The sequence below is a fragment of the Pantherophis guttatus genome, chromosome 2 (assembly GCF_059756535.1).
Source record: "Pantherophis guttatus breed Tessera chromosome 2, ASM5975653v1, whole genome shotgun sequence".
Classification (NCBI taxonomy): Eukaryota; Metazoa; Chordata; class Lepidosauria; order Squamata; family Colubridae; genus Pantherophis; species Pantherophis guttatus.
In genome coordinates this window covers 173,455,157-173,468,845 of record NC_142064.1, presented here as the reverse complement: position 1 = coordinate 173,468,845, position 13,689 = coordinate 173,455,157, and the positions used below count along the sequence as shown (strand labels likewise).

Sequence of the window (13,689 nt, the reverse complement as noted above, 5' to 3'; positions counted from 1 at the left end):
ATACTCAGTTCACACGAGGAGACTGCCAGATCCAGAAAGTCTGGCACATGTCATGGATACACTAGATTGATGCTCTCTTGTGCCTCCAGCCTCTTCTCAACGCACAACTGCTTCCATGTCTCAGATACAGGAATTTCTCAGCAGACAAGGAAACTCTGAAACAGTGTTCTTGGTTGTTGTTGTTTTTTATTATCTACAAGAGATGAAAGACAGAAATACGGTTTACTTTCTAATAGAATATCTCATAATGTCCAATATAAGTCTGAATCTGACAGAATTTAACTCAGTTATACCTCTATATACGTGCTTGTATCCTATCCAAAATTTGAGTTTCCCTTAATATGAAGTCTTAATATTCTGACTCTAAAGAATCTGTTAAATCAAAATAAATATTCAAAAGCTTCGATAGAACTTACAGTAACTTTGAATCTTATTTTAAGATATATACTTTGCTTATTGTACTGATAATATTTATGTATTACTTGGATTTTAACAACCATCTGTAGCTTTTAAAGTGATATATGTTCATGAATTACATGAATCCAATTAATAAAATATTGAACATTCTAATCTTGTTTATGACACTTATAAATTCTGTTTACTAACTCCTTGTTTTAACTTTCTGAATTTTTCTCAGCTGTTCCTTTTTCTTTTACAAATTCTTAATATCATTTAACAAAATGAAAACCACTGCAGTAAAGTTACCTTAGCTTTCAAGTATTAGAAAGGTTGCCACTGTTCCTTTGTTTCAAGAACTCAGAAGAAACACATCTCTAACTGACATCAGTCTTTGGTAAACATTTGATTTGGAGGCATTCAATGGAGGATACATTTATGTGGCTGTTGTTTTTGAAGTTAAATGGAAGTATAAATAGCTGTGTTTTGTTGAAGATTTGTTCCAAGAATGTCTTAAGTTTTGAGATGTGTGAATGAGTAAGTGGGCGAAACCCCCCTGCAGAGAAACAAGTTCTCTTTTGGAAAAACAGAGAGGTATAAGGAGAATCTGCTTCGAATGTTTTTATTATTTTCTAGCAATGGCCAGAAATGAATCCTTGTGGATTCCAGCTACTTCTTGTCTGGATATATTGGTTTCATGTTATTGCACAATATGTTCTGATGAAAGTATTCTTGAGAAAAATCTACTCTTTTGGGGTACATGTCCTTTGGATAAAAACAGTAATTCCAGTTCAGTGTTTTGATTCTTCAAATATCCTCTTCTAGAGAGAATAGACAGGGTTTCATAAAAGGCTTCTAATTTTTCTGGGAAGAGATAGATATGTTAATCTGAAGGGCCAAAGAATGGAGAGGCTGATTAAGGACAACAAGGTGTATCATTTAGAGCAGGAAAAATAATGTTAGTGTGATTTCTATAGGAGGCAGATTAAGGACAGCAGGTAATAACTCACCCCTGTGCTAATTCCTGACTCAAATCTTCTCCTCTTTCTCCACCAGGCCTGCTGTGATTTACCCTCCTTGGGGATGAACAGAGTGGCTCCTGGTCGCTGACAACTCCAGCATTCACTGCAGGATGGCCCAGCTCATCCATGCCCTTTGGAGCCTGTGCATCACCACTGTCCTTGTCACCTCAGCCACACAAGGTAAGAGGAACAGAGGAGAGCAGCTTCCAAAAACAGGGCAGGCCTTGCAATGAATTAATTCATGAACCTGTACCACCCGACGCTAGAAAAAGCTGAGGAAGAGAGACACTTTCTTTTCTAGACAAAATGAAAAATGTGAATTCTGTTGCAATTTCTGAAATAAAACCTTTTATTTTCCTTTCACAATAAACAGTAAAAAGAATTTTAGAATAGTGTTTAGCAACTTCCCTTGACAATGTCAAAATATTTTCCAATTAAGTACTAAAAGCAGGACTGCTTTATTTAGAAATGCACAATGTTTACAGTTGAAATCCCTGTCTCTTTGTCTCCTGTATATACAGTAGGTACCTGATCAAATTGTATTTAATATCACATCTTCCTAACTAGTAAGAAGAGGCTACTTGCCTCTAGTAATGCAAAGGAGATCCTGGTACTCTGGCAGTGCTCTTTGGACAGTTACTGAATTCCAGTTCTAAGGTCCTGGGGTGGGAAAACATGAACAGCAAAAGGAATGAGCATGTTAACATTATAAACCTTGTAAGGAAATAACCTGAAGCTGCTTTTGGGAGACCGAGTTCTAGTAATAGATGGTTAGATATATTTGCTGTGGGGTGACACAGTTTTCTGCAAAATTAGCAGTCTATTTTGGTGCTTATACTGAATTTATGCACCTGGAAGATTTTTGAACACTTCTAGCAACTACTGTGACTGTTATATCATTTTTTTCTGGTAGGCATCCCTTACTTGTAACAAGTACAGGGAAAGTGAACATTAAGAAGGAAAGTTTGTTTAGCAATGGGTTTCCAACCAAAGCCTTTTTCAGACAATTGAGAAGAACTGTTGGTAAGAGAATTCAGGGGGGGGGGGAGCAACCAAATTTGTTATCAAATCTTAGACAAGGCAGATAAGGAGAAAAATAACTAACCTTTTTCCTTGGTTGGTCCTGTTTTTAAGCTTATTGAGTCTTCCTGTCATGTTTCTTTTCATCTTGACTAATGTTTCTTGTTCATCCTCTCATACATATTTTCCCACATTATGGTTAGAGCAGCTTTCTCAGATTTGACACCTTCCAGATGTGATGGACATTCTGGTGTGGATGACTGAAGTTGTAGTCCAATATAGTATATCTAAAGATCCTAGATGGGATAAAGTTGGGGGGAAAAGAAATTGATTGTTCTACTAGGCAGTTTATTAATATATTTCATGTGTTGGCTAAGTATTAATTGCTTTCCAAAATACCCTCATATGTTGCTCATACATGTGATATTCAATCAGTGTACAGCTGATATTAAGAACAGGAATCCTGTTTATCAGAATAACAGAATTTGAAGGGAACTTGGAGGACTTCTAGTCCAACCCCCTGCTCAAGCAGGAAACCCTAGAACATTTCAGGCAAATGGTTGTCCAATCTCTTCTTTAAAACCTCCTGTGTTAGACTGACCACAACTTCTGGAGGCAACTCATTCCACTGATCAATTGTTCTGTCAGAAATTTCACCTTCCTTATAAATTGGTTCTCTCCTTGATTAATTTCCATCCATTGCTTCTTGTCTTCTTCAGCTTTGGTTTGTCCCCATAGATTTCACATTTTTTACATCCCCATAGATATCCTAAAAGGTTTCTGAACAGGGACTAGACTAGAATGCAGAAAAAAGTGCATTGAAAGTTACCAGCTTGGTTTAAAAGAAAAGGGGGGAAATGGATGAGGATGTAATGGGTGCTCCTTAAAATAAGGTATGATTTCCTTTCATTATTTGTATTATAGTCCTGCATACATTAATTGGGGAGGAGACTGTTCTTCAGTGATTATATGGCATTTGCACATTCAATTTTATATAATATTAAATATTTCCTGTTTTTGGAATCCACATCCCACATCCCTCAAGTACTACTTCATCTCTAAAGTTCCTGGAGGAGAAGGAGTGGCAGAAGATATTTTATTTTATTTTATTTAAAAATGGATCCACACACCACCATCTGTGTCATATTTTAATCTTTTAGACTGGGTGACTTTCACTAGTGAGAATAGAGTTGATTAGAAGTCTCAGGACTCCTGCCAAGAGGAAGAACGGACATCCTCAGTCTGAGAATACAGGGTGACTCTATTTGTTTAGATGAACATACCCTTGAAGATCTACCATATTTCAGAAGGCCAAGAGGAAAGAGAACAGATTTGTTTCCTAAAGTGAAATGCTCAGAATTCATAGAATGTTGCCTGCCATGTTTGTCCTAATGTGAGACACCTTCTGCTCGCTTTCTTTTGCTTTGGGTTTTCAGATTTTGAATGAAAGGGAGATAGGTAATGGAGTACTGCCTATTGCAGGGCTATCAAATTCCTGGCCCGCGGGCCGGATGCGTCATGTGCTGGCCATGCCCCCGATTTAGCGAAGGGGGAAAAAAGTCCCAATACATCAGGTGACGTTGCCGTGATGACGTGAGTTTGACACCTCTGGCCTATTGGAACCACTAAAAGCCAGCTACATTTAGACCCAAGTATTTGAGCATTTGTCCACTTTGATAACATCTCTTGGCTAATATATTTAACCACCAATGCTTCTTACACACATATATACTGGCCTATCAAATATCTTTTAAGTGCTACATGTTTTGATAGTCCCTATAGTTTTTTTTTTTACAAAAATCCTGTGAAATAATATTTACTTAATCCCATGATGAGCTATATGAACTATGCAAATTAGTATAGTTTTCACTTTAACTGATGTGCTATGATTTTCTCTACTTCTCTTTGTACCATGAACATAGCCAAGAAATTAAGGTGATGGAAAAGTTGCTGCCTTAGCCATATGGTTTCTGTCCCAGAGGTGGGTTTCAGCAGGTTCTGACCAGTTCTGGAGAACTGGTAGTGGAAATTTGGTGTAGTTCAGAGAACCGATAGTAAAAATTCTGACTGGCCCCGCCCCCATCTATTCTCTGCCTCCCGAGTCCCAGCTGATTGGGAAGAAATGGGGATTTTGCAGTAATCCCCATTTACACCCCATGGAGTGGGGTGGGAATGGAGATTTTACAGTATCCTTCCCCTGCCACGCCCACCAAGCCATGCCACACCTACCAAGCTATGCCCACAGAATCGGTAGTAAAAATTTTTGAAACCCACCATTGTTCTGTCCTAAATCTTATTCCATATCACCCTCTTGGGTTTTCACTTAGCCAGATTTGATTAGTAGTGTCAGTTTGCATGCCTAAATTAAGAGTTAAAGGTAATCTCGGTTTCCCATTTGCACCTGTGCGCTTTTAACTTGACAATTTGGATTCTGAAAAAAAATATGGAGAAAAGTGCTTTAAAATAGGCTTGGTCATTATAATACTGAGTACATGCAATTTGTTAAAGCCCTTCTGATGTCTACTCCAGCTGTTTGTTTTAGTATCATTGACTGTGAATTGATAATTGTTACCTACCCTGAGCCTTTCAAATATTGAAAACTTTATGAAACAATAAACAAAATTGGAGAAATACACATCAGAATCATTATATGTAAGTCTTGTCTTTTGTGAAAAGATTTGAATGCCAGAGGCAGATTATTATATGAGTTTTCAAACTCTGTGAGTTTTCTTAGGCTTCTGTGTGAAAGATTTTAAATGAGAGATAAACCTGGAGAACCCTGCTCCCATGCCTCAGAAAGAGAACCTTAACTTAGTTTAAAACAGGAAATCTTTTTGGAAACAAACCTTAATCAGTTTTAAATCATGGACTCAAAGGCCTGTGTTTTAAATCAGGATCCTTGCTTAGAATATAAAACTATAATCAGATTAAAATGAAACTTTTTTTGTATTCCTCTTGCTATCAGAAACAAATTTCTTTGCCATTGACTTAGCAAAAGATGTGAACATGTAATGTAACATGTAACTCAGTGTGATGTCTGGACAAGTTTACTTTAATTAGTTCAAAGGATCGTAGGTAAAACCTTAATTTTAAAAGAAATCTTGACCATCTCTTTCAGAATGAGTAGGGCCAAAACTTTTGTTTGAGTGACAAAAATGGGTGACTTAAGAATCTACAAGTCTTAAGACTGCTAGACAATAAAACAAAGCTAAAGACAATTGAAGCAATGGGGGAGGGAAGCAGAAAGTCACAAACCAAATTAAAATTACTTCACATGCATAAAAGAACCAAGAAGAAAATGTGACCAAAGTTATGCTAAAAAAGCAGTTTTTGCAGCCTTGCAAAATGCAACAGCTGGGCTCAAGCATACCTTTGGGGGAAGCATGCTCCTAGCTGTGGAGAACTTTGAAGGTAATAACCATCACTTTGAAATGGACATGTAGGCAGTGTGTAACTATACTGTACACAAGTATGTAACTACGAACAAATATCCTGTGCAATGTTGCAAGAAAGCAGGCGGTTCTAATGAGATTTCTGTCTTACCCAGTTTGTTGTGAGAGATGAGCATTCTACTTTTCTAAAGAAAGTTCTAGTGGAGGAGATTTCACCATGAATCTTCCAAGCTATCCCAAATCAGGACCTTTCTGTTCTGTGCTTTTCACTTCAAGATGGTTCTATAGTGATGGCTGTTTTTGATCCTTCATTTCTTACATCCCTTTGACAACAGCCTGGCACTTGGGAGATGCTTAAAGCCAATAGCCTCTGTGTGTCTGTGTGTGAGTGAAGTGTCTGTGTGTCTCTAAACAAAATCAGATGACTGACCTTCAAACCTGAAGAGAAAAGGCTAATGGCCATCTGTATTCCACATAAAACAATAGTGGACAGAAACATAATTGGCACCTAGGAGGACAATAGAGGTCACACAAGCAAACAAAAATCCAAATTATTTCCCCATTTTTCTTACTAAATAAATAATCTTGGACATATAATCCTGAATGTCCAGGATTTCTGTTATCTGCCATCTGAAAGTCAGCAAGTCATAAACACACTAAGGGTATAGATGATTTTTTGAGCATGAAGGACTCTGTATTCTGTGAGGAATAAAGAGTCAATTCATGTCAATTAAATCTTCCTGGCCATCTGCCTGTCCAGTTCTATCTTTCTGCCCAATTCTGATTCTTTGGTATATCTTTTCTTATGTGTCCACAGTGAGTTAAGCATACATAGGTATTCCAGAGTGGAAATGCACCCTCCTGTAGCTAAACCAGATAGATAGATGTCATCATCTATCTGGTTTAGGGGATCATCTTGTGGTGAAGGGGAAAGAAGACAAGGCTAGAAATGGTGAGACGGAATAAGAGTAAAGAGGGAAGTTATAAGCATTGGAAAGCAATTACTAAAAATATACACATCTTTGCACACCACCCTTAGGATTGCCAGGTTCAGATTTGGAAATGAAAGTTAATTCTTTAGGACTCCAAACCTTGGAAGAATCAGCCTATGTGAAGAAGGAGTAAGTCCTAATCTGCCACTTAGAGACGTTTCAGATTTGTTCATAATTGTCATTTTAGCTAACCTTCATTTTTGCTGTGGAGAAGTAAAACAAAAGTCCAGCCAGGCTGAAAGGAAAGGAAATAAATTAGACCAAAGAAGGGATGGCATTGTCACTGCAGACCATTGTCACACACTGCTGGAGCCTTTAAAGCTTCTGACACAGATATTTGGGGTTTCGAGCTAGCAACAGTACCCAACTCTGTGATCATCTTTCTATTCAAAATCACAGCCATGTAGCAAAAAGCTGTAGTAAAAGCAGCTAATGGAATGAGGAGGTGGAAATAAAGGTTTCTCCACAATGTGATGCCCGTGAAGTGTTTAGAAAGTTTCTGATCACACTTACCAGGACCAATGGAGGGTGGAGTAAGTGTGAATTGCTGGAGAACAGACTTAAGTATACCATCCCTTTAAGCTACCTGTTATTCTCCGTTGCAGCAGAGGACATTGCTCTGTTGGCTGTGTTGATGCTACAAGCCAGCCTCTGTTGGATATACTGTGGGTCGAAAGGATCTGGTTCTTCACTTCAGGCTGCCAATTATTTGGGGGCAATTCTGATATCTACAATTAGGCATTTCTGGCTTGAAATCAAATCAGTACCATAGTCTTAGCAATTGCAAGCACATTAAGATGCAGTTGGGAGGCTGTGGTCTTTATTGAAGAGAGCTTCTCCCTAGGCTACCAGTGGGAAAATCCATGGCTTTGATGGATTCCTTTTCTACTGGAGTCCAGCTCTTTCATCCCTTCTTCATTTACTGTCCTCCACTGGTATTGCTATTCTCAGTTGCCCTGTTTTTTTCAGCTCCAACCTTCTCTTGTCTGCTGGGCTCTCCCCACATCTCAAACACAAGCGCCAGGCTGTACTAGTTAGTTACTCAGCTAATGGTTTAATTACAGACTGCCTCCACAGGGCTCTTCCATTAACCCAGCAAGGGGGAAGGAAAAATTAGACAAAGAGCATCTATGACATGCTTGCTTTCTAGCCCCCTCTCTTATCTTCCCTTTGAAGTCCTGAGTGCCACTAATGTGTGCTTCCCACTAGAAGCTTTGACAATTGCCCTTGCAGTCGAATGCAGGAGCTTCTTGGCTGATTAGAACAACCAGCAAGGAAGAAATAAGAAGCCCAAAAGGAATGCAGATGTTCTGCCAGATGGGGCCATAACATGCCCCCAAGCACCACTGCTAAGCTCTTCCTGCCATTTTTACCTGGTGATGCACTAACACCTCTCCTTGGGAAACAAGGAGAGAGAAAATGGACATGTTAAACAATGTGAGGCCGATTGTGGTGGCTAAAGCAGCTGGGAAGAAGGTAGGCCAAAGCAAATAGAGCTCTGAGCAACTGGGACATTTTGTTCTGGATGATGCTGTGGAATGTACTCATCAGTTCGCATACAAAAGTGTTCTAGATCATACAAGTGTTTCATTGCTATCCTACCATTTTGTCAAGCTCTTGTCCTTGTTAGTCATCCCTTGAAGGAATTATGAAAAAAAGCTAATACAATCCTTGGTTGTATAAACAGAGGCATAGAATCAAAATCAGGTGAAGTATTAGTACCGCTTTAGAAATCCTTGGTAAGACCACCCATAGAATACTGCATCAGTTTTGGTCACCATGTTACAAAAAAGATGTTGAGACTTTGGAAAAAGTGCAAAGAAGAGCTACTAAGATTATTAAGGGCCTGGAGACAAAAACATATGAAGAACGATTGTAGGAATTGGGCATGGCCAATCTAGAGAAAAGAAGGACTAGCAGGGGCTGCCACAAAGAAGAGGGGGTCAACTTATTTTTCAAAGTACCAAAAGGCAAGACAAGAAACAATGGATGGAAACTACTCAAGGAGAGAAGCAACCTGAAATTAAGGAGAAACTTCCTAACAGTGAGGACAATTAACCAGTGGAACAGCTTACCTTCAGAAGTTGTAGGTGCTTCATCACTAGAGGTTTTTAAGAAAAGACTGGAGAGCCTCCTGTCTGAAATAGTATAGGGTATCCTGGTTGAGCAGGGGGTTGGATTTGAAGATATCTCCAAGGTCCCTTCAAGTTCTATTCTGACTGATTGATTGATTGAATTCATACTATAGTGCTGCTGCAACTTACCTTTCAGCAATTCTGACCACAAAATGAGAGCAGTACCTGCCAGCTAAGAAGCAACACTGCCTCATCCTTCTAGTTTATCATTCAGAGGACAAGAACTATAATGTAAAGAGGTGACCTGTTGATCATCTGTGCACTAGGCAACGAGTCATCTCCTTTTTGAGACAGCTTTCATTGTAACTGGAACATCACATGACATTAGTATGCAGTTACAGCAAACTTACAATGGAGAAATCTTTGGGATAAAGGTAGTCATTGAAGGTAGGTAGATATTCCAAAGCACAGGAAGGATGAATCTGGGTGAGGGGGAGAAATGGTAAAAAGGTTGGACCTTGTGTGTCAGAGTGAACTTTTGCCTATAGCATTCCCAGGAATAGCTGGGCCCTAATACCATCTTCCCCACATCTTTTTATCTCATATAGAAAGATTTCTGTAATAAATACCTAACCACAATTGTCTGATGACTAGGAACTAGTTCCAAAGATCTAACTGATGGGATAGATGCTTGGTGTCATTGTCTCTCTGGCTTATAGGGATGGTGACAGTATTCAGCAAATGTAGACTTCCAGCTCAGTGTCCGTTGTTATCTTTTCCCATCCTCCTTTAACAAAAATAAACAGATACATCTAATACGAATCTTTCTGGAAACTTTCCTAATGGCATGTTTGGCCTTCAAATGGTTTTTCCTCTTGTTTACTTCCCACCTCCACCTCTTCAGTCTCACAAAACCTTGCAGGATTCAAAAGGATTGTAAAGAATTTTCTCAGACCCTTTTCTCAGCTGCTGTCTCTAAAGTGGGTGGTGTGGGAAGCCAAGAGCTTTATGAAAAACATGTCTGGGTTTTTAAAGACATACCTGCCTGAATCTGTAGAGTCTAGGTGGAATATGCAGCTCAGTCCAACAAATAGGAGCCAGTGGGGTTTTTTTGTTTTGTTTTGTTTTTACTTCTTGGGTGGTGCCAGGACACACATAGCTTCACATTTAAGACCTACCCAGTTGTGCCACAGTGAAAGTATAAAGGATTCCAGATCCCTACTATTCTCATCAAGGACTGAAACTGAAAACAAAAGATGTGGAGAGAGATGTTGCAGGTCACAAGCAAAATATAAGACAAATTATAAGAGAAAAACAAAATTCTGATTTATCTATCTCCTATTCTGTGTAGCGTGGAAAATAACCATAGGTTTTTCAGGCTTTGGTTTCACTGAATACTTATACAGGGGAGAAAATTACAGCCAGCAATCAGGAGATGGAATTGAATTTCAGGACTGAGTTGCATACTAACTTGTTCCCTTACTCTCTCATTTTTTTTCATTCCAGCAGGCCTAAGCCGTGCTGGTTTACCTTTTGGTCTGGTTCGGCGGGAACTGGCATGCGAGGGCTATCCTATTGAGCTGCGTTGCCCAGGCAGTGATGTCATCATGGTGGAGAATGCTAACTATGGTCGCACAGATGACAAGATCTGTGATGCTGACCCTTTCCAGATGGAGAATGTCCAGTGCTACCTGCCAGACGCCTTCAAAATCATGTCCCAAAGGTAAATGGCTTTATAGGTCTCCAGGAAATTTTATGGAACAATCCTTCTTCCACAATCTTTCTCTGTGTCATGCTAGTAAGTCCAAAAAAATGATATTGTAGAGATGGAGAAGTTGCAAAAAAGCAAAATCTGAGCAGTTTTGCAATTCAATGTCTTAAAAATAACAGCGAGGAGTATAATTATACTGATGTACAATGTTAAAAATTTGGCGCGTGTTAATTCTCACATAATATTGGAATTCAGGGTGACTCTCTGAAGCAAAATGCAAGGAATCTGTTCTTTATTGTAAGGATGAACAAGGGGTATCCTATATTCCTCCTGATCACTTGAAAGTAAACGTGGAATTTAATACTATCATCATCATCATCATCATCATTATCATCTAGTATCTAGCTATGGTCATATGCTAGTTGTATTTGGTTCAGTTTACCAAGGTTTTTCTGCAACTAGATTTCACATAATGAACCCTGCATGAAATTAAAAGGAAATCCACTTTCAACCTTCAGCTTACTGAAGATGTTTGAAAATCTGTTTCATTATAGATACCAGAGCACACTTTGTCCAGGAGAGGCTAACAAAAGACAAAACGTGCATATGTTTTGGAGTAAATGAGCAGAAAAGGGTGGGTGAGTGGGTCACCTCAAACAGAATAAATTACAAAGGAAATTTTGGAATTCACAGCACTGAAAATGACAACTGCTCAACAATTCAAATCTCAGCCAGTCTACCTTCATTGTTTTGACCCTAAAATAATTCAAGTTTATACAAGCCATCAACTATTCTATTTATTATTCCTCATTAAAATTTCCCTGAAGTCTCCACATATTCCATTATGTATACAGGTCAGGTTTTCACAGACTTTCCAGGAAATTTTTCCATCTAAGTAGTTTGACAAGGTAACTACTTTAATGAGAAATAGTGTGGATAGAATCCATCTCGATTTCAGCAGTGCTTTTGACAAGGTTCCCCAAAACATTCTCATTGACAAGTGGGATTTGGATGACACTAGATAAGGGGAGCTCTAGAACTGGCTGGCTAACTGCACTCAGTATTAATAGCTCTAGATCAGAGATGTCAAACTCAATTTCATTGAGGGTTGCATGAAGGCTGTGATTGACCTCGGGGGGCTGGGCGGGTATGGAAGACTGGGTGTGGCCAACTGGGTGGGCGTGGCCAGCTTGACACCACTCCCCAAATTGCTGGCATGTTTCCTCTTCGCATTGAGTAGACCGAGCCAAAGCTACGCTGATCTGATCTTTCCTCTTTGCACTGGGTAGACCGGCCAAAGCTACGCGCTGGCCTGATCTTTCCTTGATTGGGTAGACCAGGCCCACGGGCTGGATCCGACCATATTGTGGGCCGGATCCGGCCCGCAGGCCTTGAGTTTGACACCCCTGCTCTAGATCAAGTTAAAGAGTAGTAGCCAGGCAGGACCAGCAGGGATTTCTCTCAAGGCAGTACTATTAACATTTTTATTAATGACCTGGGCAGTAGGATTGGTGGGCTACTTCTCAAATTGATTTAAGAAGCAACATTGGGAGGTCTGGCCAACCCTCAGAAAACAATTGAAATAATAGGCACGGGTTGGAGGACTGGTCTGAGAAAAACAAGATGTCTTCACAGGGAAATAAGTAAGGTATTACATTTAGGGAGAGAAAGTTCATTGGACATGTAGAAGATGGCTTGGAAGTACTACACTACGTACGATAATGACTTGGGTATGATCAGTGACAATAAGCCATGAACCCGCAGTATGATATGGCAACTAAAATGATTAATGCAGTTCTGGACTGCTTTAGAAATAGCATTGTTTCAAAGATGCACGATGTTGTGAGCCAGGCCCAAGTAGGTATTATCAGACGCAATCAGTTCGAAAACAAACAGACTTTATTAGAACAGCTTAGAATTAACTCATTCTCAGCGTAGTCCAAACTAATTCAAAACAAATTCTTCATAACACAATTCTTCAGTCTTATCACCAACCTTGGTCTAATTAGACAACCTGCCAAAGGCTTTTCTTGGCAAAAGTTCAGAAGCAGAAGACACCGACAAGAAATAAATAAAGCAAGACAAGAAATAAATCTATCAACATTGTTTTCCGACAAAGAGCCTAAGAAGCGTTGCTGGTCTTTTAAGCCTTATGGGAGGGGCCAATCATCTTTTGGCCTTACTCCCGAGTCGTCCTTTTTGCTTTAGCTGCTCTTGCCTTCTGACAGCTCTTCTCATGCGTGCACTAGGAACAGGCTCCTCCTGTTCCTCTGCCTATCTGCTGTCAGCCTCTGGAGGCTCTGGAGTCCACATGTCACTCCCAGATGGCCCTGGCCCCATCTCTGACTCCGACGCAGAGCCCTCATCCGGGCCTTCCCCAGCCTCCAGGACTGACCCATGTTCTTCCTCAGCCTCCTCACTGTCCGACTCCACTGCCAGTTTTGCAGGCTGCTGGTGGACCACAACACATGAAGATCTTATTCCCCTTTGCTCTGCACTAGTTAGACCATACCTGGAGTACTATGTACAGTACTGGGCACTACATTTCCAGAATATTGATTGGTTAGAAGAACAGTGGTTCTCAATATTTTCTTCACCACAGATTCTCTTTAAATACCTTTTGTGGCCACAGATCATGGCCCTGGGCTTAACTCGGGATTTAAATCATAACATTTCTTCAAGGCTTCATGGACCACAGGTTGAGAACCACCAGGTTAGAACAGATCCAGAGGAGAACGACAGGAATAATACAGGTATTTGAAGACATACTTTCATGAGGACAGATTGAAGGAATTTGGCATGGTCAGCCTGGAGAAAAAACAAGATAGCAGTATTTAGGTATATAAAAGGTGCCATGGGGAAGATAGTTAGCAACTGTTTTTCCATTGCCATAGAGATTAGGATGCATCTAGTTGCTATTGTTAGTGCATTGTGTAGCAGGATGACATGTGGTCAAAACATAAGGCTCCCAATTTTCTTCAGGCAAGTGAGAGATGAAGTGTCCATTTAGTGAGCTGCATCTGTCATTCCTTTTTCCTAAACGGAAACCAAGTGAAATTTAGATCTGGTTGTAAAATATAC

The 13,689-nt window shown here is 39.8% G+C and overlaps 1 protein-coding gene across 9 annotated transcripts in view; it reads left to right on the top strand.

Moving 5' to 3' along the window:
* Positions 1-13,689, top strand: part of ADGRL1 (adhesion G protein-coupled receptor L1) — a 142,699-nt gene that overhangs the window by 72,128 nt on the left and 56,882 nt on the right. For 8 of the 9 annotated variants that reach the window (XM_087887318.1, XM_034407234.3, XM_087887322.1 and 5 more), the window contains exons 2-3: positions 1,453-1,598; positions 10,404-10,620. In XM_087887318.1, coding sequence (XP_087743444.1) covers positions 1,529-1,598; positions 10,404-10,620 — 287 coding nt within the window. In that variant the 5' untranslated portion in view covers positions 1,453-1,528. Of the gene's footprint in view, positions 1-1,452; positions 1,599-10,403; positions 10,621-13,689 lie in introns of those variants that run through there. The other variant, XM_087887320.1, reaches the window with a different exon arrangement.